A 26,143-nucleotide genomic window follows, 5' to 3' on the forward strand; every position below is an offset into this window, starting at 1 on the left:
GTATGTCGCAGGAGTGCATGGGTTCAAAAGGTGGACCCATAAGTCTAGTTAGGACAACATTTAGGTTCCATGAAGGAACAGGTAGTGTTCTTGGTGGTATAATTCTCCTAAGGCCCTCCATGAATGCTTTAATGACTGGTATTTTATATAGGGAAGTTGAATAGGTAGTCTGCAGGTATGCAGATATTGCTGCAAGGTGAATCTTAATGGAAGAGAAAGCTAGGTTAGATTTTTGTAAGTGAAGCAAGTAACCCACTACATGTTCTGGAGTTGTGTGTAATGGTTGTATTTGATTAATATGGCAGTAGCAAACAAACCTCTTCCATTTACTTGCATAGCAGTGCCTGGTGGATGGCCTTCTTGCTTGTTTTATGACTTCCATACATTCTTGGGTAAGTTGTAAGTGCCCGAATTCTAGGATTTCAGGAGCCAGATTGCTAGATTCAGCGATGCTGGATCTGGGTGTCTGATCTTTTGGTTGTGCTGTGTCAACAGATCTGGCCTGTTGGGCAATTTGATGCAGGGTACCACTGATAGGTCTAGCAGCGTTGTGTACCAGGGTTGCCTTGCCCAAGTTGGTGCTATCAATATGAGTTTGAGTTTGCTTTGACTGAGTTTGTTTACCAGGTAAGGAAGGAGAGGGAGAGGAGGAAAAGCGTAAGCAAATATCCCTGACCAGTTCATCCATAGGGCATTGCCTTGGGATTGTTTGTGTGGGTATCTGGATGCGAAGTTTTGGCATTTTGCGTTCTCCCTTGTCGCAAACAAGTCTATCTGAGGTGTTCCCCAGAGTTTGAAATAAGTGTTCAGAATTTGGGGGTGAATTTCCCATTCGTGGACCTGTTGGTGATCTCGAGAGAGATTGTCTGCGAGTTGATTTTGTATCCCTGGTATAAACTGTGCAATTAGGCGAATTTGGTTGTGAATTGCCCAATGCCAAATTTTTTTGTGCTAGCAGGCTTAACTGCGTGGAGTGCGTCCCTCCCTGCTTGTTTAGATAATACATTGTTGTCATGTTGTCTGTTTTGACGAGAATGTATTTGTGAACTATTATTGGTTGGAAAGCTTTTAGTGCTTGAAAAACTGCTAGAAGTTCTAGGTGATTGATATGCAGTTTTGTTTGATGTACGTTCCATTGTCCTTGTATGCTGTGTTGATCGAGGTGTGCTCCCCACCCTGTCATGGAAGCATCTGTTGTTATTACGTATTGTGGCACTGGGTCTTGGAAAGGCCGCCCCTTGTTTAAATTTATGTTGTTCCACCACAGAAGCGAGAGGTAAGTTTGGCGGTCTATTAACACCAGATCTAGAAGGTGACCCTGTGCTTGAGACCACTGTGATGCTAGGCATTGTTGTAAGGGCCTCATGTGCAGTCTTGCGTTTGGGACAATGGCTATGCATGATGACATCATGCCTAGGAGTTGTAATACCATCTTTGCCTGTATCTTTTGTGTTGGATACATGCGTTGTATGATGGTGTTGAAATTTTGAATTCTTTGTGGACTTGGAGTGGCTACTCCTTTTGATGTGTCTATTATGGCTCCCAGGTATTGTTGTACCTTGCGTGGCAGAATTTTGGATTTTGTGAAATTGACGGTGAACCCTAGTTTGAAGAGGGTTTGTATGATATGATTTGTGTGATTTGAGCACTCTATTAACGAATGGGCCTTGATTAGCCAGTCGTCTAGATATGGGAACACATGTATTTGCTGCCTTCTTATGTGTGCTGCGACTACTGCTAGACATTTGGTAAAGACTCTTGGTGCGGTTGTTAATCCGAAAGGCAGTACCTTGAATTGGTAATGTATTCCTTTGAATACAAACCTTAGGTATTTCCTGTGCGATGGGTGTATTGGTATATGGAAATAAGCATCCTTGAGGTCTAAAGTTGCCATGTAGTCGTGCAGTTTTAGCAATGGCAATACTTCTTGTAGTGTGACCATGTGGAAGTGGTCTGATTTGATGAAAGTGTTCACTACTCTGAGGTCTAGGATTGGTCTCAGCGTTTTGTCCTTCTTTGGTATCAGAAAGTACAGTGAGTAAACTCCTGTGTTTATTTGTGTGTTTGGCACTAATTCGATTGCATTCTTTTGCAATAGTGCCTGCACTTCTATCTCCAGGAGATTGGAATGGTGTGTTGTTAAATTTTGTGCTTTTGGTGGTATGTTTGGAGGGAATTGTAGAAATTCTATGCAATAACCATGTTGGATAATTGCTAGAACCCAAGTGTCTGTAGTGATTTCCTCACATGCTTTGTAATAATGACCTATTCTTCCCCCCACTGGTGTTGTGTGGAGGGGGTGAGTGACATGTGAGTCATTGTTTAGTAGTAGGGGTTTTGGGGCTTTGAAATCTCCCTCTATTTCTAGGGAATTGCCCTCCTCTATATTGTCCCCGAAAACCTCCTCTATACTGTCCCTGGTAAGAGGACGGTGTTGCTTGTGAGGTGCTGGCTTGTGTGCTTTGACCCCGAAACCCCCCTCGAAAGGGCGTTTTACGGAATGTGCTGTAATTCCCTCTGCTCTGCGGGGAGTAGAGTGCGCCCATGGCTTTGGCAGTGTCCGTATCTTTTTTGAGTTTCTCAATCGCTGTGTCCACTTCTGGACCGAACAGTTCTTTTTCATTAAAAGGCATATTGAGAACTGCTTGTTGAATCTCTGGTTTAAATCCAGACGTTCGGAGCCATGCATGCCTTCTGATAGTTACAGATGTATTAATTGTCCGTGCAGCTGTATCTGCAGCGTCCATGGAGGAACGTATCTGGTTGTTGGAGATGGTCTGTCCCTCCTCAACCACTTGTTTTGCCCTATTTTGGAAGTCCTTGGGCAGATGTTCAATGAGATGTTGCATCTCGTCCCAGTGGGCTCTGTCATAGCGCGCAAGTAGTGCCTGGGAGTTCGCGATGCGCCACTGGTTTGCAGCTTGTGCTGCGACTCTCTTACCAGCTGCATCGAACTTGCGGCTTTCTTTATCTGGGGGTGGTGCATCTCCAGATGTGTGAGAGTTGGCCCTTTTCCTAGCTGCTCCTACAACAACAGAGTCTGGTGGCAGCTGTGTAGTGATGAAAACCGGGTCCGTAGGAGGCGGCTTATACTTTTTTTCCACCCTTGGTGTGATTGCCCTACTTTTGACCGGCTCCTTAAATATGTCTTTTGCGTGCCGGAGCATACCAGGGAGCATAGGCAGGCTTTGGTAGGAGCTGTGGGTGGAGGAGAGTGTGTTGAACAAGAAATCATCCTCGACCTGTTCTGAGTGGAGGCTTACGTTGTGAAATTGTGCTGCTCTAGCCACCACCTGAGAGTAAGCGGTGCTGTCTTCTGGTGGAGATGGCTTTGTAGGGTATGCCTCCGGGCTGTTATCTGACACTGGGGCGTCGTATAGGTCCCATGCGTCCTGATCTTGGTCACCCTGGCTCATGGTGGTGTGAGCTGGGGAGTGTGATGGAGTTTGTGCTGGTGAAACGTTAATCACGGGCGGAGGAGAGGGTGGTGGTGTAACTCTTTTCACCACTTTTGGTTGTGGTGCTTGTTCCGTCTGGAACTCCAACCTTCTCTTTCTCCTAATGGGGGGAAGGGTGCTTATTTTTCCTGTCCCCTGCTGAATGAAGATACGCTTTTGCGTATGGTCCACATCAGTTGCTTGTAGCTCTTCCTCAAACCTATGCTTTTGCATTTGGGAGGTTAGCGAGTGCTCTTCTGTATAAGAGCCTGAAGCTGGGTCGCTTGCAGTTTGTTTCGGCATCGAAACTTTGTCTGTGTGTTTTTTCGGCTCCGAGGTGACTTTTTTCCTTTTCGGGGCCGAAACCTCTCGGCGTCGATCTGTTTCGGTGCCGCTGTCTCGGCGTCGAGCCGTGTCCACACCGGCATCTCGGTGTCGAGGCTTGTCTCCAGCACTTTCTCGGTCCCGAGAAGGCTGCGTGCCGGTGTCTCGACCGGAGTCGGACGATCTCGGCACTGTTTGGGCCTTTTTCGGTGCCGACGGTCGGTCACCGAATTTATGGGTCGAGCCATGGCCTGGTGGCAGTGGCGTCCCCTGGGCCTTGTAAATGTTTCTTTGTGTGGTTTTCGACGTCTTACTCACGGTTTGTGTATCGTCGAATCCTTCGGAGTCTGAGTCTTGGATCGAGAAGGTACCTTCTTCTTCCTGTTCCTCGAACTCCCGTTGGGCTGTCGGTGCGGACGCCATTTGAAGTCTTCTGGCTCGACGGTCTCGGAGTGTTTTTCGGGACCGGAACGCACGACAGGCCTCGCAGGTGTCTTCGCTGTGCTCAGGTGACAGGCACAGGTTGCAGACCAAGTGTTGGTCTGTGTAGGGGTATTTATTGTGGCATTTGGGGCAGAAACGGAACGGGGTCCGTTCCATCGGCGTTCTTCAGCACGCGGTCGGGCCGACCAGGCCCCGACGGAGGATCGAAAAACTACCCCGAAGGGCACCGGAGCTCTTCGATCTTCGATGCGGTGTGGAATCTAAGTACGCCGATCCCGAACGCAACAATACCGACGAAAATCTTCCGAAATTAGCTAATTTTCCGTTCCGAAACTCGGAGCGACAGGAACACGTCCGAACCCGATGGCGGAAAAAAAACAATCGAAGATGGAGTCGACGCCCATGCGCAATGGAGACAAAAGGAGGAGTCACTCGGTCCCGTGACTCGAAAGACTTCTTCGAAGAAAAACAACTTGTAACACTCCGGCCCAAAACCAGATGGCGAGCTATTGCAGAACATGCGTATCTACAGCGACAGATGCCATCGAACTTAGACTTTTTCTATTCTCGATAGCGGCAAACAAAACTATGTACGATGTCTCTAACTTGTCTTTATCTGTTATTCATATCTATGTTCAGCTGTGCAAAATAAGTCTATTCTAGGCAGTTTTTCTGGCAGAAGTTGACTTTTAGGAGTAGCAAAGGTCCTAATATTTGAAGAAACTGCTTAAGCAAATATTAGTTTGGCTATTTAAGGTGTCTGTGCAGTAGGTATCTGTTTACAGTGATCTGGAGACAAAATGGGGATACTGACTGGGACAATCAGTATCTTCTGCTGTTGAACATCCACTCTTGGTGCATCAGCAGCAAATGGTGGAGCTGTGTCCACTTTTCCTGAGGCAATAGGTCTATTTCAGACTTTTACTCCCTTCAGCATCGCATGGTCTTTTCAAAGTCAACTGTTAAGTGAGAGTTGAAACCTCAAGAGTTCAAGACTCTTCTCAAATCATAGGATTGTCTAAAGCCTATACTTCAAACAATAAGAACACATTAGTAGGATAAGGGTGAAAAACTCAGCAAGCAACCGGTGAGGGAAAGAGACACCTTTTAAAACATTATAAGAAAATTAGTTACTTACCTGTAACTGCAGTTCTCCAGTATTGGTATCTTTCATAGATTCACATGCTTGAATCATCCCCGTCGTCGAGGTGGGAGCCTCACGGTAAATTTAAATATATAAAAAGCAGTAAGTCAGTAAAAATAAAACCAGTAGGCCCCAGTAGGCCTCATAAGGTATTTTACAGTCTATCCACTTTGTTTTGTGAAAAGACCCAAACTTGAGTATCAACCAATCAGGATTCAGCCCCTCCCAAACACTCCCAACAGAGGCTGAATTCCCTCAGATTTTCTATTAAGAGTGTGAAGTTTAATATCTGTATAATAGGGGAGCCTCTGAGGGGAGGAGGGTGGGTCGCATGTGAATCTATGAAAGATACCAATACTGGAGAACTGCAGTTACAGGTAAGTAACTAATTTTCTTCTCCAGTATTGGATCTTTCATAGATTCACATGCTTGAATCCGAGTAACGAGCAGTAATGTTTTCTTACTTACTGAATTACATTGACTGTAATTCCATCGTAATTCTATACGTGATGTGATTCACATTAGTTCAGTTTTAAATGTGCACTTACATATAATTATATTTATATTCACAAACATACGAATATAAAAGCAATAAAATGTGTGTGGCCAGAAATCCTGACACAGTTTATGCTATTATTATGGAGAATACGACACGTTAAACAGTAGAAGAAAATGAACCATTAATTACCATACCTCGAGTGTGGTGGTGGGATGTGTAAGAGGCTCACCTTAACGAAATAGATGCCTCAGCACTGCTTGTCCCACTGCTGTATCGACCTGGTTTGTCTCCTCTAGACAGTAATGTCTTGTAAATGTGTGTTGGCTGGACCATGTTGCTGCTCTACAGATGCTATGTAGTGGTACACCTGCAAAGAGTGCCGCTGAAGTGGCTACCGATCTTGTAGAGTGGGCTCTCACCTTGGTGTGGAGCGGCTTTCCTGCTTTTGAATGGCAGAATTGAATCGCCAGGCCAATCCATCTTGCTAAAGTCTGTTTGGACACCGCGTGTCCCTTCTTTGTTCCGCCGAACGCTACAAATAATTGATCCGACTGGCGGATGGCCTGAGTTTTCTGTAGATAAAACTTTAAACATCTTTTAATATCGAGAGAATGTAATGTTTTTTCCGCCACTGTTTGCGGATTTGGAAAAAAGGTTTTTAAGATGACTGGTTCATTTAAATGAAATGTTGAGGGAACTTTCGGAATGAATTTAGGATTTGTCCGCAGGATGACACCTGAGTTTGTAAACTGGAGGAACGGCTGTTTGATGGTGAACGCCTGAATGTCACTGACTCTTTTTGCCGAAGTAAGAGCTAACAGTAACGCTGTTTTCCATGCGAGGAATTTTAGGTCAGCTTTGTGGATCGGCTCAAAAGGAGCTTTCATGAGTTGCATCAACACAACATTCAATGACCATAGAGGCGGGGGTTTCCTAATTGGCGGGAAGACCCGAAAAAGGCCCTTCATAAATTGTTTGACAATTCTTGTGGAACACAAAGAGAGTTTATCTGGTGATCTGCGGTATCTGGAGATTGCCGCCAGATGTACCCGTATGGAAGAATATGCAAGTCCTGATTTTGCCAGGAGCAGGCGATATGGAAGTATCTGTTCCGGAGTAGAAGATAAAGGATGTATATTTTCCGCTGCACACCAAACACAAAACCGTTTCCATTTAAGTCTATAGGTTTTGTTGGTAGTGTCAGCTCTAGCTTTTGCTAAGATGTCTCTACACTCTGGGGAGATTTTGAGATTTAAGTATTCATTGTGTTCAGGAGCCAAGCCCACAAATGAAGAGACGACGGATGTGGGTGTGTGACTTGTCCCTGGTGCATCGTTAAAAGAGTCGGACTCTGTCTGAGTGGTAGATGTGGTCGTTCGGAGAGCATGAGGAGCTCCGTATACCATATTTGTCTGGGCCATCTGGGAGCTATGAGTAGAAGTCGACACCCCTCCGTCTTCATTTTTCTGATGACTCTCGGAATGAGCGGGATCGGAGGAAAAGCGTAGGCATAAACTCCTGACCATCTCATCGAAAACGCATTCCCCCACGAATCTTTTTGGGGAAGCCAACTTGCGTAGAACTGGCATTTCTTGTTCTCGAGAGTGGCAAATAGGTCTAAGTTCGGTTTGCCCCATAATAGAAACAGGCCATTGAGAGTTTTCTGGTCTAGCTCCCACTCGTGATAAGGAATTACTGTCCTGCTCAAGGTGTCCGCTAGAACATTGATCTGTCCTGGCACATGCTCCGCTTTTAGTGAAATATTGTGTTTGATGGCCCATGTCCAAATTTGTTGGGCTAGCTGCGAGAGTTGTAGGGACCTTGTGCCTCCTTGCTTGTTTAGATAAAACATGCTGGTCATGTTGTCCGTCCGGATTAAGACGCTTGAACATTGTATCTTTGGCAAGAAAGCTTTTAGAGCTAAGTGTATTGCTTTGAGTTCTAGATAATTGATGTGGAGCTGGCTCTCTTGCTGATTCCAGATTCCGCTGATTTGCAGGTCCTGGCAATGTGCACCCCATCCTTCGAGAGAGGCATCCGTTGTTACTATGTAACTTGGTGTTTGAAGAAGAAAAGACAGCCCTTTTGAGAAATTGGTTGGAGTCGCCCACCACCTCATAGTGTTCTTCATTAGAGGCGTTATGCGAATCTTGTCTTCGAAGGAGCCGAGGACCTGTGTCCATTGTATGTCCAATTGCTCTTGCAGGGGTCGCATATGGAGTCTGCAATCTGGGACTAGCGGAATGCACGATGATATCATTCCGAGCAATGATTTGTAGATGCGGACTGAAACAAACTTTTTTCTGGATAGGTTGTTTGCCAACGAGGTTAACTTTTGTTTCCTCTCGTGTGATGGGTACGCTTTGCTGCGTACTGTGTCTAAAATTGCTCCCAAGAAACTCAATTCTTGTTTGGGGTATATCTGAGATTTCTGGTAGTTGACTACAAACCCCAGGCTGTGCAACAAATGAAGGCAATAGGAAATATGATTTGTTACTTGGAATTTTGAGGGTGCCTTTATAAGCCAGTCGTCCAGGTAAGGGAAGACCTGGATACCTGCCTGGCGAAGATGTGCTGCTACTGGAGCTAGCATTTTTGTGAAGATTCTGGGGGCTGATTTGAGACCGAATGGTAGAACCCGGAATTGGAGGTGCATACTTCCTACCCTGAACCTTAAAAATTTGCGATGGTTGCGATATATGGGGATATGAAAATAAGCATCCTGGAGGTCTAGGGATGCCATCCAATCGCCCGTGTTTAAGAGACGCAGGACATCCTGCAACGTTACCATCCTGAACGATTGTTTCTTTAGAAACTTGTTTAGTGCTCTCAAGTCCAGGATGGGGCGCCAGTCTCCTGAGGGTTTCTTGAGAAGGAAAAACCGGGAATAGAATCCCTTGTTCCTTTGAGATAAAGGGACTGGTTCTATTGCTCCTTTTGTTAGCATTATCCTTACTTCCCTGAGAAGTTGGCTCAACCTCAGAGGCGGTGTACCCGATGGTGGGACACTCGGTGGTGTTTGGATGAATTCCAGAGTATGACCTCTGGTCACCACATCTAGTACCCATCTGTCCGATGTTATAGCCTTCCACTTGGGGAAATAAGAATTGATGCGACCTCCGACCTTCAATATTGATTGGGGAGGTGTTGAGATTATCCGCTGGTCATTGCTTTCTGCCTGTATCTCTTGCTCGGGCAGCTCCTCTTCCTCTAGCCGGATGTTTGTAAGCTGCGGCTGGTGGTAATCGATAATGCTGCTGTTGTTGATGGTGCTGATGTCCTGGTCCTGTGGAGGAAGATGTATATTGTGACCTGTATTGTTGGTATCCACCTCGAAAGGAGTAATTACCTCTACCCCTTGCTCCACGAAAAGGTAGTTTTTTATATTGCAGGGTACCTAGGGATTTTGCCGTATCTGTATCCGTCTTGATAGCCTGCAGCATATCATCGACATGTTTGCCAAACAAACTCTCTCCATCGAAGGGCATGTCGAGAACACGAGTCTGGACTTCTGGTCTGAATGAAGTAGCTTTAAGCCACCCTTGTCTGCGCAGGACTGCTGCTCCAGCTAATTGTCGAAAGCCAGTGAGGGAAATATCTATTGCACTGTCTATTATCTCTGCGGAAACCCTTTCTCCCTCCTGCAAGACCTTTTTTGCCTCCACCTTGAGATCTTCTGGCAGTGAATCTACAAAAACGGACATGTCTGCCCACATCTGCGGATCGTATCTTCCCAGGATGGCGAGGGAATTTGCCGCTTTGACCGTTACTGCAGCAACCGAGGAGAATTTCTTACCAATATTGTCTAGTCTCCTTCCCTCTTTGTCTGGGGGAGACGCAATAGGTGTAGAGGGGTTTTTGGATCGGCGTTGAGCCGCCTGTGATATAACCGAGTCAGGTTTCGGTTGTGAGACTAAACAGGCCGGAGAATCATCTGGGGCCTTGTATTTTTTCTCTAGCCTTGGCATTTGTGAAGGCACTGTTGCCGGGTTTTTCATTGCCTTCAAACCCTCCTGCCACAAAAAATCCACAATAGGTATGGCTCTTACAGATCTCTTTGATGGCTCTTTAAAGTCATACAAAAAACACTCAGTTTCATGGGAAACAATTTCCAGGCCAAAACGTTTCGCCGCTCTCTCTATGATATTATGGAAACCTCCTATGTCTTCTGGAGGAGAATCCACTGGAGCTGCTGGAGGTGGAGATGGTGTGGGAACGAGATAGTCGTCCCATTCACTAGCAGCTGAATCTGCTAACTCGCCCTCTTCCCTTTCGTCGTCCGACGAGAGGTAAGCTTCCGGAGCTTGGCTAGTTACAGGTCTACTAGCCTGAGGCGTTTCGGAAACATTAGTAGTTTGAGCTTGCTGGTAACTCTGAGGTCTAGGTGGCGTGGACTGAGTTGACGGTGGGAACCTTTTATAGTAGTCCTTCAACATATGTTGTAAATCTGTCACTAATGTGCTAGGCATAGATAGAGGCGATGGTTGGTTTGTCTGTGGATAAGATGTTGAAGCATAACTATGCTGGTAATGTTGATCCTCTTCTTCATCAAACTCTTGACATTTGACATTTAGTTGGGACGGGCTACTAGCTGCCCCAAACATGCCTTGAACGTCATCATCCTCATCGTCTAAAAGATGTTGCGGTGGGTATGGCAGCACCTTACTTGGTGATGTATGCATCGGCAAAATGTCAGATGGCTTGTCTCCTATATTAATAAGGGAAAGGGGTAAGAATCTGGTGGAGTCCTCATGATGGTATGAGGAATGAGCTGGTGAAATGTCCAAAGGTTTGTAAACTGTTAATGCTGTGGTAATCGTCGGATCCATCGTCGACGGTTCCCTCGTCGACGGTTCCCTCGTCGACGGTTCCCTCGTCGACGGTTCCCTCGTCGACGGCTCCCTCGTCAACTGTACTGTCGTCAACTGTACTGTCGTCGACGGGTCTCTCGTCGACGGGTCTCTCGTCGACGGGTCTCTCGTCGACGCTTCCGTCCATGACTGCGTCTTTTCCTTAGTCGACGGTCCCTTCGTCGACGGGTATTTTAGCGACGACGGTCGCTTCGCCGACGTAGTTTGCGTAGATGGGAGTGCCCTGGATGATTTGTGAACCCAGGAAGCCTCCGCTGTCGACGATGTGTTTGCCGACGAAGCTCTTTTGAAGATTTTTGCAGTAATAATCGTCGTCGATGACAAAGGTGACGACGTCATAATCATCGGTGAGGATGGTGTTGTGAACGTCGACGATACCGTGGTCGCTGTTACCGTCGACACTGTCGTCGACGGTGCGGTCGACGGTTGTTTTTTCACCAAAAAGAGTTTTTCTGACTCTTTTTGTGGTGACAGAGACAGGGATGGTTTCTTCGAGGTGCTTTTCCGGTGTAACGGCGTAGTAGGTTCTGAATGAACCTTTTTTGGTCCATGTTTAACTGCCTCTTCAGTTAAGACTTGTTTAGTCTTTTTGTGTATTTTTCTTGGTGGTTCATCCGCACCTCTCTCTCTCTCACCTGTTCTCTTTTGAGGGCGAGAAGTTTGTGGTGACTCTTCGCTGTCTGATGAAGGATGCTCTAAGGCTTTTTGTTTTTGCAGCCATAAGAGAAGTCTACCCTCTCGGTCTTTGAGGGTTTTTTGACTAAAGGTGCGACAGATTTTGCAGTCTCTCACCTTATGGTCTGGATGAAGGCAGTAAATACACTTCTTGTGGGGGTCATCAATATGTAGTCTCTTCTTCCCACAGTTGTCACAGTCTCTGAACAGACCCTTCTTTGCCTTTTCAGACATAGTAAAGTTGTAACTAGTTTCCTGAGAGAAAAAACAATCTTCAGTCAGAAAATAGGAAAAAAACTGAGCAGAGCTCAGGGAGACTCCCTTCACACGACGTGCGGTAGAAAATCTGAGGGAATTCAGCCTCTGTTGGGAGTGTTTGGGAGGGGCTGAATCCTGATTGGTTGATACTCAAGTTTGGGTCTTTTCACAAAACAAAGTGGATAGACTGTAAAATACCTTATGAGGCCTACTGGGGCCTACTGGTTTTATTTTTACTGACTTACTGCTTTTTATATATTTAAATTTACCGTGAGGCTCCCACCTCGACGACGGGGATGATTCAAGCATGTGAATCTATGAAAGATCCAATACTGGAGAACACTGGAATTACACTCCTGTGAGACTGGAGGTAATAGCCTACCAGGAGCTCGTTGTAGCTGGAGATGTGGTTGGCAAATGGGAACAATCTCATGCATACTATATGGTCTTGCCCCAAACTAGCATAACTCAAAGAAGGTCCAGCAAAGGACTCAGGAAGCTCTGGCATACAGCATGGCAGGGTACATATAACTTATACTTTTGGGAAGCCTGTCAGAGTCAACAGACCTACTGGGCTCTAGGAAGCCTAACAACTTTCCATATGTGGCACACGGCAGAACATGCAATTCTGGTTCAAAGGGGCTCCCAACGCAGACCCACAAATACATGGCTACAGAAACTAGTGGATGCAAGCTACACAAAAATATCTAACAGCCCAATCAAAAAAAGCAGGGAGCTAAAAAAAAAAAATTAAAAAAAAAAAAAAAAGCAGTGCCCAAGAAGTTTACCATGCCTTCATATACTTGATGAATTACAAAGACAACTACTTCTTGAGACAATCAGTGAAGGGAATATAGAAACATAAAACCAGATTAACCTAAAACATATGTGCCATGATCACAGCTTGGCCACACGCTATGGAAAGCTAGGTTTTTACTGTAATCTCATGACTTATTAAAAAACATAATAAAAACAAGTATCAAAACCTAAAACTTACAACTTTCACATGTTTCGTTTTGGTGTGTAGCTGGCCTGCTTTTTGAGGACAAATTTTGCTGCCCTATATGTGTCTTAGATAGAAGTCAAAGTATATATTGGAGTGATTTTCATCCATTTGTGCTTAAATTATACATTTAAAGTGGACCCCAGGTGCAGAGTCTGTCCTGCCGTTTTTAGACAAAAAAGCTCCAAAGTTAAAGCCACTTTGTTATGCCATGGGCCCTATGTCAGCAGGAGTCATTCACAAACAACATGGCTAGAAAATGAAACATGATCAATAGTCAGTCAACATACAACCAAACTCAAAAAAAAAAACTTCTAAGAAAAATAAGTTTCAGTATACCAAACCCAACCACTGACGGCAGGAGAGCCCAGCTTGTGTACTGAGATACACATCTTACACTGCCTACGTGACCATTCACTCTAACAACAACAAAAATCAGCAGTTAGCATAAAATACTGCTGTCTGCAATATAATCAATCCCAAATCATTTAGTTAACTGCAAGGTTTAGTACAACTATTAAGACTCAATTCCACTGCAAGTTATGAAATATAGAAAAAATATGCTGACTGAAAAATTAAATATCTTTTATGGTATACTCAATAAGCAGAAGAAATGGCAAGTTAATTTAAGTGTGTTACCACAGAGTTGAGATGTACATACGCAAAAAAAAATTATCATTTTAATGGTAGCAGTGATGAATGGATGCGCCTGGTTGCAAGTAAGTTGATCAGCAATAATTCTTCAGTATAAGATGTCACAAATTAACACCTTCATATGCTGGATAAACAGCAGCTTGGAAAAAGATGACAGAAAACATGCAAAACCATGGATTAGCCATTTGGGCAGATCATGAGACCTGATGTGCTAAACTGCTTTGCAAAAGCAAAGTCTATGATTCGAGGTTTTCATCTTGAAAATGGTGGTAGAATGACAACTTTTAAATGCAACACTGCCTCCTTAAGCGACAGAGACCGCATTTAAAAAAAAAAAAATAAGTAAAAATTACCAATATACAAATGTGAGGTAGAGGTCTGCTGTCCCTTGCAGGCCACACCCCTGCAGGGAGTTGCTAAAGGGATCCTGACTCGTACAGATCAAGGAGGGGTATATTCTGGGGACCTCCCACAAATGAGCACTTTGCAATGCGACTGATTAGCACATCCACTGAAGAGTGAAATGAAGGTGAGGCAGCAAACCAGATAGTGTGTAACAACAGCGACCGGATTGCAACCAACCTTACTACATTAGGCCTATGAATATACATCAGAGTCCGCCTTGAATGTGTCCTCTTAACTAAATGGTGATCGTAACAATGTATATGGCATTTCAATGTTACTTTTCAGGTCTCGCCTACAAGACAGCACAGCCTGCCTAGTTGTGAAACATCTATTGTGCACTTACAGTGGGGTTACAGCCTGCACATTGCTTGGCTTTATTGCCACTCTTCTTATTCAATGGCTTGCCTTCTTCTTGGATTTGTTACTCCCCTAGAGCACACTCTCTTTACTATCATTTTGATGACCTACTTGTATTCTTCCACTGCTCCCTCTTAGGGACTACATCTTCCTTTTTGGTTAATAACTGCATGAGCGAAAGCATGCATTTACAGCTCTTTTTCTCTTCTGTGCTTCTCTCCCACCAAATACCAGCCCTCTGAGCCTGCTGGGTCACTCTCCATGGCGTGCAGCTCTTTCATGTGTATCTCCCTGCGAATATGCCAGCAATCTGCTTTGCTCTCCTGCGTGCGCTTCACACGGCCTTGTGTTGATCTATCCCTTATGAGTGTCTCATGAGCACTTGGGGGCGCTCTCCTTAAGTATTGAGTTGCTCTCACTCTTATATGCTGCTTTTCTCCTCCCCTGCATCCACTCTTCTGTTTCCTCCCACCGACAGTCAAATTTGGTTTTTATTTTGCACTAAAAGTATTCTCTTTTTATGATTTTTATTTTTTTATTTACCAATTTAAGTGGTGTCCATAATTATGGATCGTCAAATGTAAAAATGGAAACTTGCAACAGAGGTTGTGTCAAGGCCATCCCCCGCACGCCATCAGTGTGGCAGCACCGTTAAAACTAAGAGGCTCAAAAGGCAAGAACTATTGGGTTTGCCAATACATGTTTATATCCACTGCTTATGTTTTGCTCTACTTTTGTAGGTTTGCAATTTGCATGATGCATTTGCTGATGCATAAAACGTCTGCTTACGTTTTGGGGGAGGGGTGTGGTTCCACCAAATGTACTCTTGTTTTTTAAATGGGGAAGTCTCCAGAGTGTATGGTGTGGTCGATGTGTCAGATATGAAGTGAACGGATAATTGGGAGGTGTCACATCTAATGTGTTGTCCTGGAGGTTTGTGTGAGATGCACCTTAACCATTAGTCACACTGGGAGCATCACAAAACAGCCGTAATGGCTAAGTTATAAACAGTTAACACATGAAAAAATGATTCTCCATTTGCCAGGTTTTTTACCAGTCTCTTTCATCAAGGAGATACTTTCTTCTTTACGCTCATCATACACTCTGGTTCCTGCAACTTCTCTTAATAATTTCAGTCTCTGAGAGTCAGGAGCCGTGGCCATTTGGTTGATCTAAATGAAAAACATGTAACTTGAAAAACATGGACACATGCTTGGATAACAGGCATGCCACATTGTCAGAAATAACATTAAGTCAGCATGTATTAACTGCAAAACAAAAATTCTATTACCAACATAAGCGAACAGAAAGTCCTGGCATCTTGCAGGCTGGGGCTGCATTTACCGGCTTTTAGAAACAAAATGATTGACAGTTCTGCCTATTTCCTTTCCTCCTCTTTCAACTTTACACCCTAACTTCCACAACACTACCTCAGTCTTGCAAGAGGTTAAACTAGTACTTTTAGAAGATTAACAAACATTTTGAAAGAATGTGACATATGCTAAACTAAGGGCTACCTTAAAAACTATTGGGTCTGATTTTTCTGTTCAATGAATAATAACAGTAATAAAAATAATACTTATAAAAGTAATACTTATAAAAATAATACTATAATAAACCAATTAGTCTCTTACTAGAAGCACATTTTGATGTCAAAAAGTGGTGTGTGTGGTGCTAAGAAGGGTCTGGAACATTGCATTACTGTTTACAGGTTCCCTTTCACATGTGAAAGGCTCACTACCAGAGGCCTACCATAGATTGCTCTCAGCTCGCTTTAGTGGCAAGTATATAACAGAAATATTAGTACAACCTAAAGTCTTAACTTGCAAGCACCAGTGGCAAATAGGCTTTCATGATCTCACGTCTATATGTTATGTTAAATTCATTTGGTATCGCGCACAAATCATCCCAGAAGGGATATCTCGGCACGTCCTAGGTTGCATTAAGTGTGACAAAATTAGAACAATGTTGTCTTAAGCTTTTTCCTAAAATGACAATGATCCATGCCTGTTTGAATCTCATATGGCAAATTATTCCAGTAAAGTGGAGCCAGGTAGAAGACTCTACCTCCTGCCTTTGCTTTTTTCACACGGAGGAACCATCAATAGCACTTTGTCTCTGGTCCTCAAAAACCTCCCGGACAGTAAGGGATGAGCTGCTGGGAGAGGTATTGAGGTCCTGTTCCCATGAGAGCTTTATCAGTAAGACAACAGCTTATTAAAATTATTCTATCTGATTAGCAGTAACGATTTGCTGATGCTGAGCCAGAGATTGCAAATGAGATGAGCTGCTGTATTTTGCACTACTGGGAGTTTCGCAAGAAAGTTCTCATTTGCAGAGGCTAGTAGGGCACTACCATAGTCTAGCCTACTGATTATAAGCCCCTAGACCAAAGCTGTCCTTGATGACAGCAGTAGGAAAGGAAGTGCCTACCATGGACATAAACTGTTCTTTCATAGTTAGAGTATGGTCCAGTCGGACTCAAGATTTTTTAAACTGCCTGTTTGGGTATGGGCACAGGGCCCACTTCAACAGGCCACCAGTCTGATGACCAAAACTGTTGGGCTTTCTTGAACTACATTATCTCGGTCTTTCCTCTGTTCAACTGCATGCAGCTGGAAGACTTCCAGGCAGCAACTGCTTTCATTCCAGAAGAAAAGCACTGCTTAGTTATTGTTAGATCTTTAATGAAGGAGATTACCAGCTGCAGGTCATCTGCATGGGACTGAATTTCCAATCCATAAGTTCTAACAAAGGGGCTGTGTATATATTAAAGAGTGTAGGGCTTAAACAAGAGCCCTGAGGTACTGCTTTGTCTATCGACATAGTTGTGATTTAGGTGAGCCTAATAAGATTGTTTGGGTTCGATTGCTTAAAAAATCATGAAACCAATTTAGGGCCTCCATAAATTCTTATATAATGCCATCTCTGTAACAGGTTCATATGAGACAGTGTCAAAAGCTGCAGACAGATCTAGCAACACATGCTTAACTGGCATGTCAAAGTCAAGAGCTAATCTAATATGATCAATTACAGCCAATAATGCTGCTTCAGTACTGTGCACAGGGAGAAACCCAGATAGAGAAGGATCTAAGATCCTATTGTGTAATTGCATATACTTGTGTAATCCTTTACGGAGCTCCACAGTGCTCCTCTATCCTTCGCTTCATTCAGTTGACTGTTGCCTTTCTTGGTGAACGTGAAACCCAAGATCATTGTAGTATTCTTTCAAGGTAGAACTCCTGGCTGCTGAACACAAGATTATCACTTAGACAGATGTCAATCAGACTTCAATAGTCACTACTTACCACGTAGTACTCAGACTGTCAATACCAGACCCATTGGTTCCAATAACCTTTCATCACTGACTTATACTTCTTATAGACCAATGCTAAACACTGGTTCAAAACACACTATAAGGTACATATTTTCTCAAAGCAATAATAGTTAGCTTTGCTAACTGCTTACTGTGCAATGCTCTACTGTACACGGCTTACTTCTCCCACAATTTCAATATAAAGCTTAGATGGAATAATGCTGAATATTCGTTAAATCACAGTTTTTCACTTTTTTCAGTTGAGGTCCACCATTTTCTAAGTAGAGTGTGCACAGTTTTCATAAGACATTGTTCAATATTTTCATTGCCACTAACTTTATCTAGTTAATGTAAATTTGGATAGTGTTAGAATGTAGATCTTTTGTTTTTAGCCTTGAAAAAGCAGAGGCCAACTGGCCATAGGGGTGAAGCATGTGTTAGCAATAATGTTTTCCTGCTTATTTTGAAGCACATAGACTTCAATAAAAAGCTGTGCTGTCATGTTACAAAAATAAATAGGGTGTTTGTAATTGCCCACTAAAAGAAGAAAACATAAGATACTGCATCCAAAGAACGATTGGTCTATTCTGCCACCTTTTGTCTACTACAACCCCAATTCCACAAGTGGCATGAAACTAAATTTTACAAAGATTTACACAGGCGGCTTAATACAGACTTCTCAAACAGCTCTGCAACTACATTTGTGGTGTAACTAATCTTAATTAAGAAGAATAATCAGCATTTATGTACAAATACAGTTAATGGATTAATTACAGTAACTTCTTGAAAAAAGTACTTTTGTACCATGTCAAACTTATTGCTCACCTAATTTTTTATCTTGGTAACTATTTGGTCAACTACATCTACATTCTAAAAAAACAAACAGTTTAAAATACCCTCAATAATGTTATTATGCTTTACCTTTCCTTGTTTCACAATATAATAAGGATTACTGCGAGAAAAGCCAGCACTTTCAAGTAGATTCATGACATCATTTTTCCTACATAGAAAAGAAGTTAAGCAAAATTAATATGAAAAAGGAGATAGTTTAACTTGTTTTTTGTCTGACAGCCACGCTCCACCAAACATATACACACGGCACAAAAGCACAAACATTATAGTGATTTCTACAGCTTGTCTTGTACCATAAGTAAGCCTCCTTGTCATCTGTCCACAACAGGTCACGTTTTTGGTAACCCATTTGAAAACATGCATCAAAAGTCACAATTGCAATTAAAATGGAATCTCAGCCAAAACCTTATTATACTAATGTGTATGAAAGAACCGACATTTTGGCTGCTCCTAGGGCAGGTAGAAACTCAAACTAAATAAAAAGCTCAGGACACATCTTTATTAAGTTGAAGTTCAGCAGATCTGTGTTTCCAGAATCTATTTTATAATGCAAATCTTGTTCAGTTTGAAAAAGGCAACAACCAAGAAGAGTCAATGTACAGATCTACACACTTCAAAACTGGTTTCCAAATATAATTCACTCATATATACCATTCACACCCTTGTCAACCCTACAAAAGTGATCACATCTGCCGGTTTATTACTGTTAGCCTTAGTTTGAAGCTCCTTATATTACAAGTTTTATAGATGTGTGGAGAGAACACTTAAGTAAAAGAAATATCAGGAAGAAAATGAAAATGCTTGAATCAATCCTCGAAGTGCTGTACACGGAAAGCAGTAATTCAAACCTTTTACACTGAAGTTAATGCATAAGACATTTACTTTGGGTCATTTCTAATAACACTGATAAGCTATTAAAGTCCAGCCAATCAGGCGATAGCTACCTTTAGAACCTTCATCACAGAGGCTGCAGTCTCTCAGATTTTCTAGCACAAGTGAGAAATAATAAGAAGACATAAGGGGCGGCTCGATGGGGAGGAGGATGGGTCGCATGTGAATCTATGAAAGATACCAATAATGGAGAACCACAGTTACAGGTAAGTGACTTATTGTCTTCTCCAGTATTGGATCTTTTACAGATTCACATGCTTGAATCAGAAAAGTTAGCAGTAAACATCGTATTATTAAAAAAATAGCATGAAAACGGATTGTGGAAGGTGGGCAAAACAGTGGCTCCCCTTATCGAAACAGATCCCGTAGAACTGCTTGTCCTACTGCTGCGTCTGTTCTTTTTGCGGCATCAAGGCAGTAGTGCGGAGTAAGTGTGCATCTGCTAGACCTAGTTGCTGCTCTACATATCTATTGAATGGGCACACCTGTGAAAAGAGCAGTGGAGGTAGAGACAGCTCGGGTGGAGTGGGTTTTGACTGTTCGGCATCGTTTTTCCTGCTTGTTGATGACAAGATTGTATGATGGAAGCAATTCACCTAGCTATAGTCTGTTTAGAGACAGGAAATCCCTTTCGGAAGTCCCCATAGGCCTCAAACAACAGGTCTGCTTTGTGGAAGTTGTTAGTCCTGTGCATGTAGAATCTGAAACATTGTTTGATATCTAATGTATACAATGACCTTTAAGCTGGAGTTTGAGGATTTGGGAAAAAAGTTCCTAATAGGACTGGTTTGTTTAAGCAAAAATCAGATGGGACGCTAGGAATAAATTTAGGATCAGTCCTTAGGATGACACAGTCAGACTTGAATTGGAGAAAAGATTGTTTGATTGTAAACACCTGAATGTCGCTGACCTGCTTTGCTGAAGTAAGCGCTAGTAGAAACGCTGTCTTCCAGGAAATGTATTTTAACGCTGCCTTGTGAACTGGCTCAAATGGGTGTTTCAGCAGCTGCAATAGTACAATATTGAGATGCCAAGGAGAAGGAGGAAGTTTCACTGGAGAAAACAATCTGAATAGTCCCTTAAGGAACTGTTTTATTTTTCTCGAGGACAAAAATGATGGAGAATTACTGGTACAACAAAATCTGGAAATGGCTGCCAAATGTACTTTGAAGGACGAGTGAGAAAGACCAGATTATGCTAGATGAAGAAGATACAGAAGTATCTGCTCTGGTGAAGATGAGAAAGGGTGGACCTTGGAATCCACACACCAGATCCAAAATCTCTTCCATTTAAGTTTTTATGTCTTGTTCGTGGTCTGCTCTCTAGCATTACAGAGTATCTCTTAAGAACTAGAAGGAATACCTAGGTTAGCAAATTCAGGGAACTCAGGAGCCGGACCTGGCCTTGGTTCATAGTTAACAGGGTCGATATGGTTCCAACAGAATGCAAGGCTGGTCCGAGAGAAGCAGGTGCTCTGTAAACCAACACTGGCGTGGCCACATGGGGGCAAGAGCAGCACTCAACAAGGCTCTCTCTTCATCTTCCTTAGAACTCTTGGTTTCAATGGAATTGGGGGAAAAGTGTAAGCATAAATTCTTGATCAGCTGATCAAAAAGGCATTCCCCCACGAGCCTTTCTGCGATTGCCAACGTGCTTAGTACTGGCATTTGCTGTTCTCTCTCATCGCGCAGAGTGCTAAGCTCGGCTTGCCCCAGCAATGGAAAAGATGATTGAGAGTTCGCTGGATGAGTTCCCACCCGTGGCAGGTCATGGTGGTCCTGCTTAGCGAGTCTGCAAGAGTGTTGGACACTCCTGGTACATGTTTTGCCCTGAGAGCTATGTTGTATCAAAGGCCCCAGTTCCATCTCTCTTGCGCCTAAAGAGCTAGCGCTGCTGAACATGTTCCTCTCTGCTTGTTGAGGTAGTGCTTGCTTGTGGTGTTATTGGTTTGGATAAGAACCGACGATCCAGTGATCTTGGTTAGGAAAGATTTGAGCACCAGAGAGATAGCCTTTAGTTCCAGCAAGTTGATATCCTGGTTGGTAAATTTTCCTCTCACTGAGGTCTTGGTGATTAGCACCCCAGCCTTCGAGGGACGAGTCTGTGGTCATGACATATTCCGGAATCTGTGTCAGGAAGGAGAGACCCGTGGAGATGTTGGATGTCTATGACCACCATTTCATGGCCTGCCTCACCTTGGGCGTAATCAGAATATCGTCGAAAGATCTATTGGTTTGGAGCCATTCACTGTCCAACTCCTCTCGAAGTGATCTCTTGGTATAAGGGGAATGAAAGAGGAAAGCATCCCCAAGAAAGAATTGTTAAGCCGTCAGTAGCGGACCTTTCTTTGTCAAGGCGTAGTGGTAGGCTGTGAAACTCTTGCTGTCTCTCTTGGAAGACAAAGGCTTTTGCTTGTTCTGTATTCAGTACATCTCACAGAAAGGTGACGCTCTTTGTAGGAGTTAGATGTGACTTTTGGTAGTTGACTGACAGGCCTAAGGTACAGAAAAGAGATAGACTGTGTCCTTGGCTGCTGTGCTTGCCTTTATAAGCTAATCATCTAAGTACGGAAATTCTTGAACTCCTCTTTGTCTGAGATATGCGGACACTGGAGCCAAGAGCTTGGTGAACACTCGAGGTGCTGACCTCAGACAGTACGATAACACCTTGGATTGGTAGTGAAAGCCGGTTAACTTGAAAAGTAAGAACTTCCTCTTCCTGGGGTATATTGGGATAAGAAAATAGGCATCATGGAGATCCAAGGCCGTCACAGGATCCCCTTGATTCAGCAGGTGTAACACAGCCTGAAGAGAGACCATACGGAAGGACCCTTTTTTCAGAAACTTGTTGAATTGACGAAGATCGAAGATGGGGCGCCAGTCTGCTGTCTTTTCCTGTGTAAGGATGAAGCAAGAGAAGATGAGGATTACACTCTTAGACTTCGGTATGATTTCTATGGCTCCTTTGCACATCCTCTGGTGGGGTGCCTGGAGCCCACAGATGGTGGTTGCCTATAGGGCTGCTTGTGTTGTTGGATAGCGGCTTAACGGTATTGGCTCCGATAGGGTTAGTACTGTCAGTACTGATGGTAGCCCCATCCATAAGAAGACACCCCTCGTCCCGTGGCTGCTCGAAAGGGCTGTCCCATATACTGGAGCGTGCCAAAATATTTAGCTGTCTCGGTGTCAGCCTTTATAGACCGGAGTGTATCGTCGACATGCTTAACAAATAGCAGTTCACCATCGTGCGGCATGTCTAATTTCTCAGTTTTAACTTCGGGTGAAAGGCATTTAGCTCTTAGGACTGCGGTCCCGGCCAGCTGCTGAGAGCCCATGAATGCTAAATCTATGGCACAGTCTATGATCGCTGTGGAAATCATTTCTCCCTACAGTAGAATCTTTTGCACTTTTGATTTTGCATCTTTGGGTAGGAGGTCAAAGAATGATGAGATGTCAGACTACATTTAGTGGTCGTATCGTTCTAGGATTTGCCAAGGAGTTTGCCGCTCAGACATTAGTAGCCAACATTGTAGAAAACTTTTTCTTGATACTGCCAATGCATCTCCCTTCTTTATCTGGTGGCATGGAAAGTGGAGAAGACGGATTTTTTGATCTACGTTGGACTGCCTGTGCTATTACAGAGTCAGGTTTAGGTTGGAAAACCAGAAAAGCTGGGGAGTTCTCAGGCGCTTTGCACTTCTTGTCCAATCTGAAAAGTACTGCTAATATGGAGGATGGAGTTTTCATTACCTTAAGACCTTCATCCCAAATAAAATCCACAATTAGGATAGCACAAACTGCCTCCCTAGATTGCAATTTAAAGTCATAACGAAAGCATTCTGATTGTTTGCAACTCATTCCATAATATTAGGAAATCCACTAATGTCTTCCTGTGGAGAACCTAAAGTAGCAGAGTAGAAGGGGAAGGAGTCTGTACTTGGTAGTCGTCCTACTCACTGATAATTGAGGTGGTGTTTTGAATTTCACCCTCCTCTTGGTCCTCATCCCTGGAGGGCAGATTGTAGGGAGCCAAGTAGATGCCAGGGAATTGGAAAAAAAAATAGAGGGGTAGGGGCTGCCAACCAGTATGAGCATGGTTATGCCTCCCACCGCAACTGAAGGGGGTAACAATCTTTCAGCAACCCCAGCAAATTAAAGGATCTTATCCCAACTGCAAGCAAGAGGACATTTGATTATTTTGGGTTTTGATTTTACATTTGGGCCAAGGGAGTATAGCTAACTCTCAATATGGTCCCACTAGAAATGGTTAACAGCTGCACTTTTTGTACTGTAGGATGCTGCCACCTAAAAACATCTACCAGACCTACACATATCTGAAAACTAAACATCTGGGTGAGACCAGGGTGGTGTGGATCAGATGCACCCCCACACCATTTTCTTACCCACGATACCCTGCAAACCTCCAACTGTGATTGAAATAATGTATTTTCCCTACATTTTTGTGATGGAACCTTCCGGAATCTGCAGGAATCCACAAAATTCCTACAACCCACTATAGTCGCATCTATACCGATAAAAATTCTCCTCCACTTTTCCGCCTAAAAACATTTTTTCCAAACTGCCCTTTTGGAACCACTGCGGTTCCCTCTCAATTTCAACATCATTTTGGTCTTTCCCTTCCACAGGCACTTGGTCTACCTACAAAAATGAGTTATCGTTTTTAATCAGGAGACTGAGGGGAACGTTGTGTGGTAGGAAATTTGTGGCGGTGCGGTGATCCCACACAGAAATGTGAGAAAAATGTGATTTCTTTTTGCTAAATTTGAAGTTTGCTGAGGATTCTGGGTATGAAAACACTGGGGGATCCATGCAAGTCCTACCTCCCAGGACTCCCTCAGGTGTCTAGTTTTCAGAAATGTCTGGGTTTGGTAGGCTTCCTTAGATGGCTGCTGAGAACAGGACCCAAAACGCAGGTGCAACCCTTGCAAAAACAGGTAGTTTGTAATAGGTAATTTTGATGTGTCCATGTTGAGTTTTGGGGAATTTCCTGTTGCGGGAACTAGCCTACCCACACAAGTGAGGTACCATTTTTAATAGGGAGACGTCGGGGAGTGCTGGGTAGAAAAAAAATTGCAACTCCTCTCAGATTCCAGAACTTTCTATCATCGAAATGTGAGGAAAAAGTGTTATTTTCCCAAATTTTGAGGTTTGCAAAGGATTCTGGGTAACAGACCACGGTGAGAGCGCCACAGGTTAACCCATCCTGGGTTCCCCTAGGTGTCTACTTTTCATAAATGCACAGGTTTCGAAGGTTTTCCTAGGTGTCGGCTGAGCTAGTAGGTTTTCCTAGGTGTCAGCTGAGTTAGAGACCAAAATCCACAGCTAGGCACTTTCCAAAAAACACATCAGATTTCAATGTACAAATGTGACGTGTCCATGTTGCGTTTCCTGTTGAGGGCACTAGGCCTACCCACACAAGTGAGGTGCCATTTTAATCGGAAGACTTGGTTTAACACAGAATAGAAATACAAGTGATATTGCCCCTTGTCTTCCTCCACATTTTTCCTTCCAAATGTAAGACAGTGTGTAAAAAAGAGGTCTATTTGAGAAATGCCCTGTAATTCACATTCTAGTATGGGGACCCCAGAATTCAGAGATGTGCAAATAATCACTGCTTCTCAACACCTTATCTTGTGCCCATTTTTTAAATGCAAAGGTTTCCTTGATACCTATTTTTCACTCTTTATATTTCACCAAATTATTTTCTGTATACCCGGTATACAATGAAAACCCACTGCAAGGTGCAGCTCATTTATTGGCTCTGGTTGCCTAGGGCTGTTGATGAACCTACAAGCCCTATACATCCCCACAACCAGAAGAGTCCAGTAGACGTAACGGTAGATTGCTTTAAAGAAATCTGCCATAGCTGGAAAAAGTTAAAGAATAAAACGTGGACATAAATGGCTCTTTTTTTCACCTCAATTTCAATATTGTTTTATTTAGCTGTTACTTTCTGTAGGAAAACCTTCTAGAATCTACACAAATGACCCCTTGCTGAATTCAGAATTTTGTCTACTTTCCAGAAATGTTTAGCTGTCTGGGATCCAGCATTGGTTTCATACCCATTTCTGTCACTAACTGGAAGGAGGCTAAAAGCACAAAGAACAGTACAAATGTGGTATGTCCCAGGAAAATGCTAACATTGTGTTGAAAAATGTGGTTTTCTGATTCAAGTCTGCCTGTTCCTGAAAGCTGGGAACATGGTGATTTTAGCTCTGCAAACCCTCTGTCGATGCCTTTTTTTAGGGGAAGAAAAACACAATCTTTCTTCTGCAGCAGCTTCTTCCCATTTTTCTGAAAAAATACCAGAAATTTAGCTGTATTTTGGCTAATTTCTTGGTCTCCTCCAGGGGAACCAGCCAACTCTGGGTACCTTTAGAATCTCTAGGATGTTGAAAAAAAAAAAAGGACGCAAATCTGACATGGATAGCTTATGTAGACAAAAAGTTACGAGGGCCTAAGCGCAAACTACCCCAAATAGCCCAAAATAATAAGTTACTTACCTTCGGTAACGCTTTTTCTGGTGGATACAGTAACTACCTGTGGATTCCTCACCTAAAGAATTCTCCCCTCGCGCCAGCCTCGATGGAAATTTCTTCCAACTCTGCACGTAGACGATTATGTCACAATCGCCCGACTCCACGCGACGCCGTATGACGTCATCCAGGCAATAAGAAGCCCTCGTCGACGTGCAGTTATCACCATTTTTTACGTGCCATAGAGGCGAACAGGTTGACACATCAAATGAATGAAAACAGAACATTTATTATAATAAAAAATAAATTTAGATAACAGTAATAACTGGTCTATACAAGAGTAAAATATGACATTTAAGTCCAAACATGTTTCCCTTGAGCTATCTAAATTTGAGAAAGAAATGTATATACAGATGCCACAACTATATACATAATTCAGGTATATACACATATATACAAGGCAAAGGATGCTCACCCAAGGATTTCATGGTATGACCAGCCGGGCAACGGGGAGGCG

The 26,143-nt window shown here is 43.4% G+C and overlaps 1 protein-coding gene across 1 annotated transcript in view; it reads right to left on the minus strand.

Annotated features, from left to right (window-relative positions):
* SMC3 (structural maintenance of chromosomes 3) overlaps positions 1 to 26,143 on the minus strand; it is an 849,197-nt gene that overhangs the window by 730,410 nt on the left and 92,644 nt on the right. Inside the window, exons 7-8 of the mRNA XM_069239408.1 lie at positions 18,309 to 18,387; positions 15,126 to 15,243 (exon numbers count right to left, since the gene is read on the minus strand). Of these exons, the coding sequence (XP_069095509.1) occupies positions 15,126 to 15,243; positions 18,309 to 18,387 (197 nt within the window). The remainder of the gene's footprint in view (positions 1 to 15,125; positions 15,244 to 18,308; positions 18,388 to 26,143) is intronic.

Source organism: Pleurodeles waltl, chromosome 6 (genome assembly GCF_031143425.1).
Source record: "Pleurodeles waltl isolate 20211129_DDA chromosome 6, aPleWal1.hap1.20221129, whole genome shotgun sequence".
NCBI classification, from domain to species: domain Eukaryota; kingdom Metazoa; phylum Chordata; class Amphibia; order Caudata; family Salamandridae; genus Pleurodeles; species Pleurodeles waltl.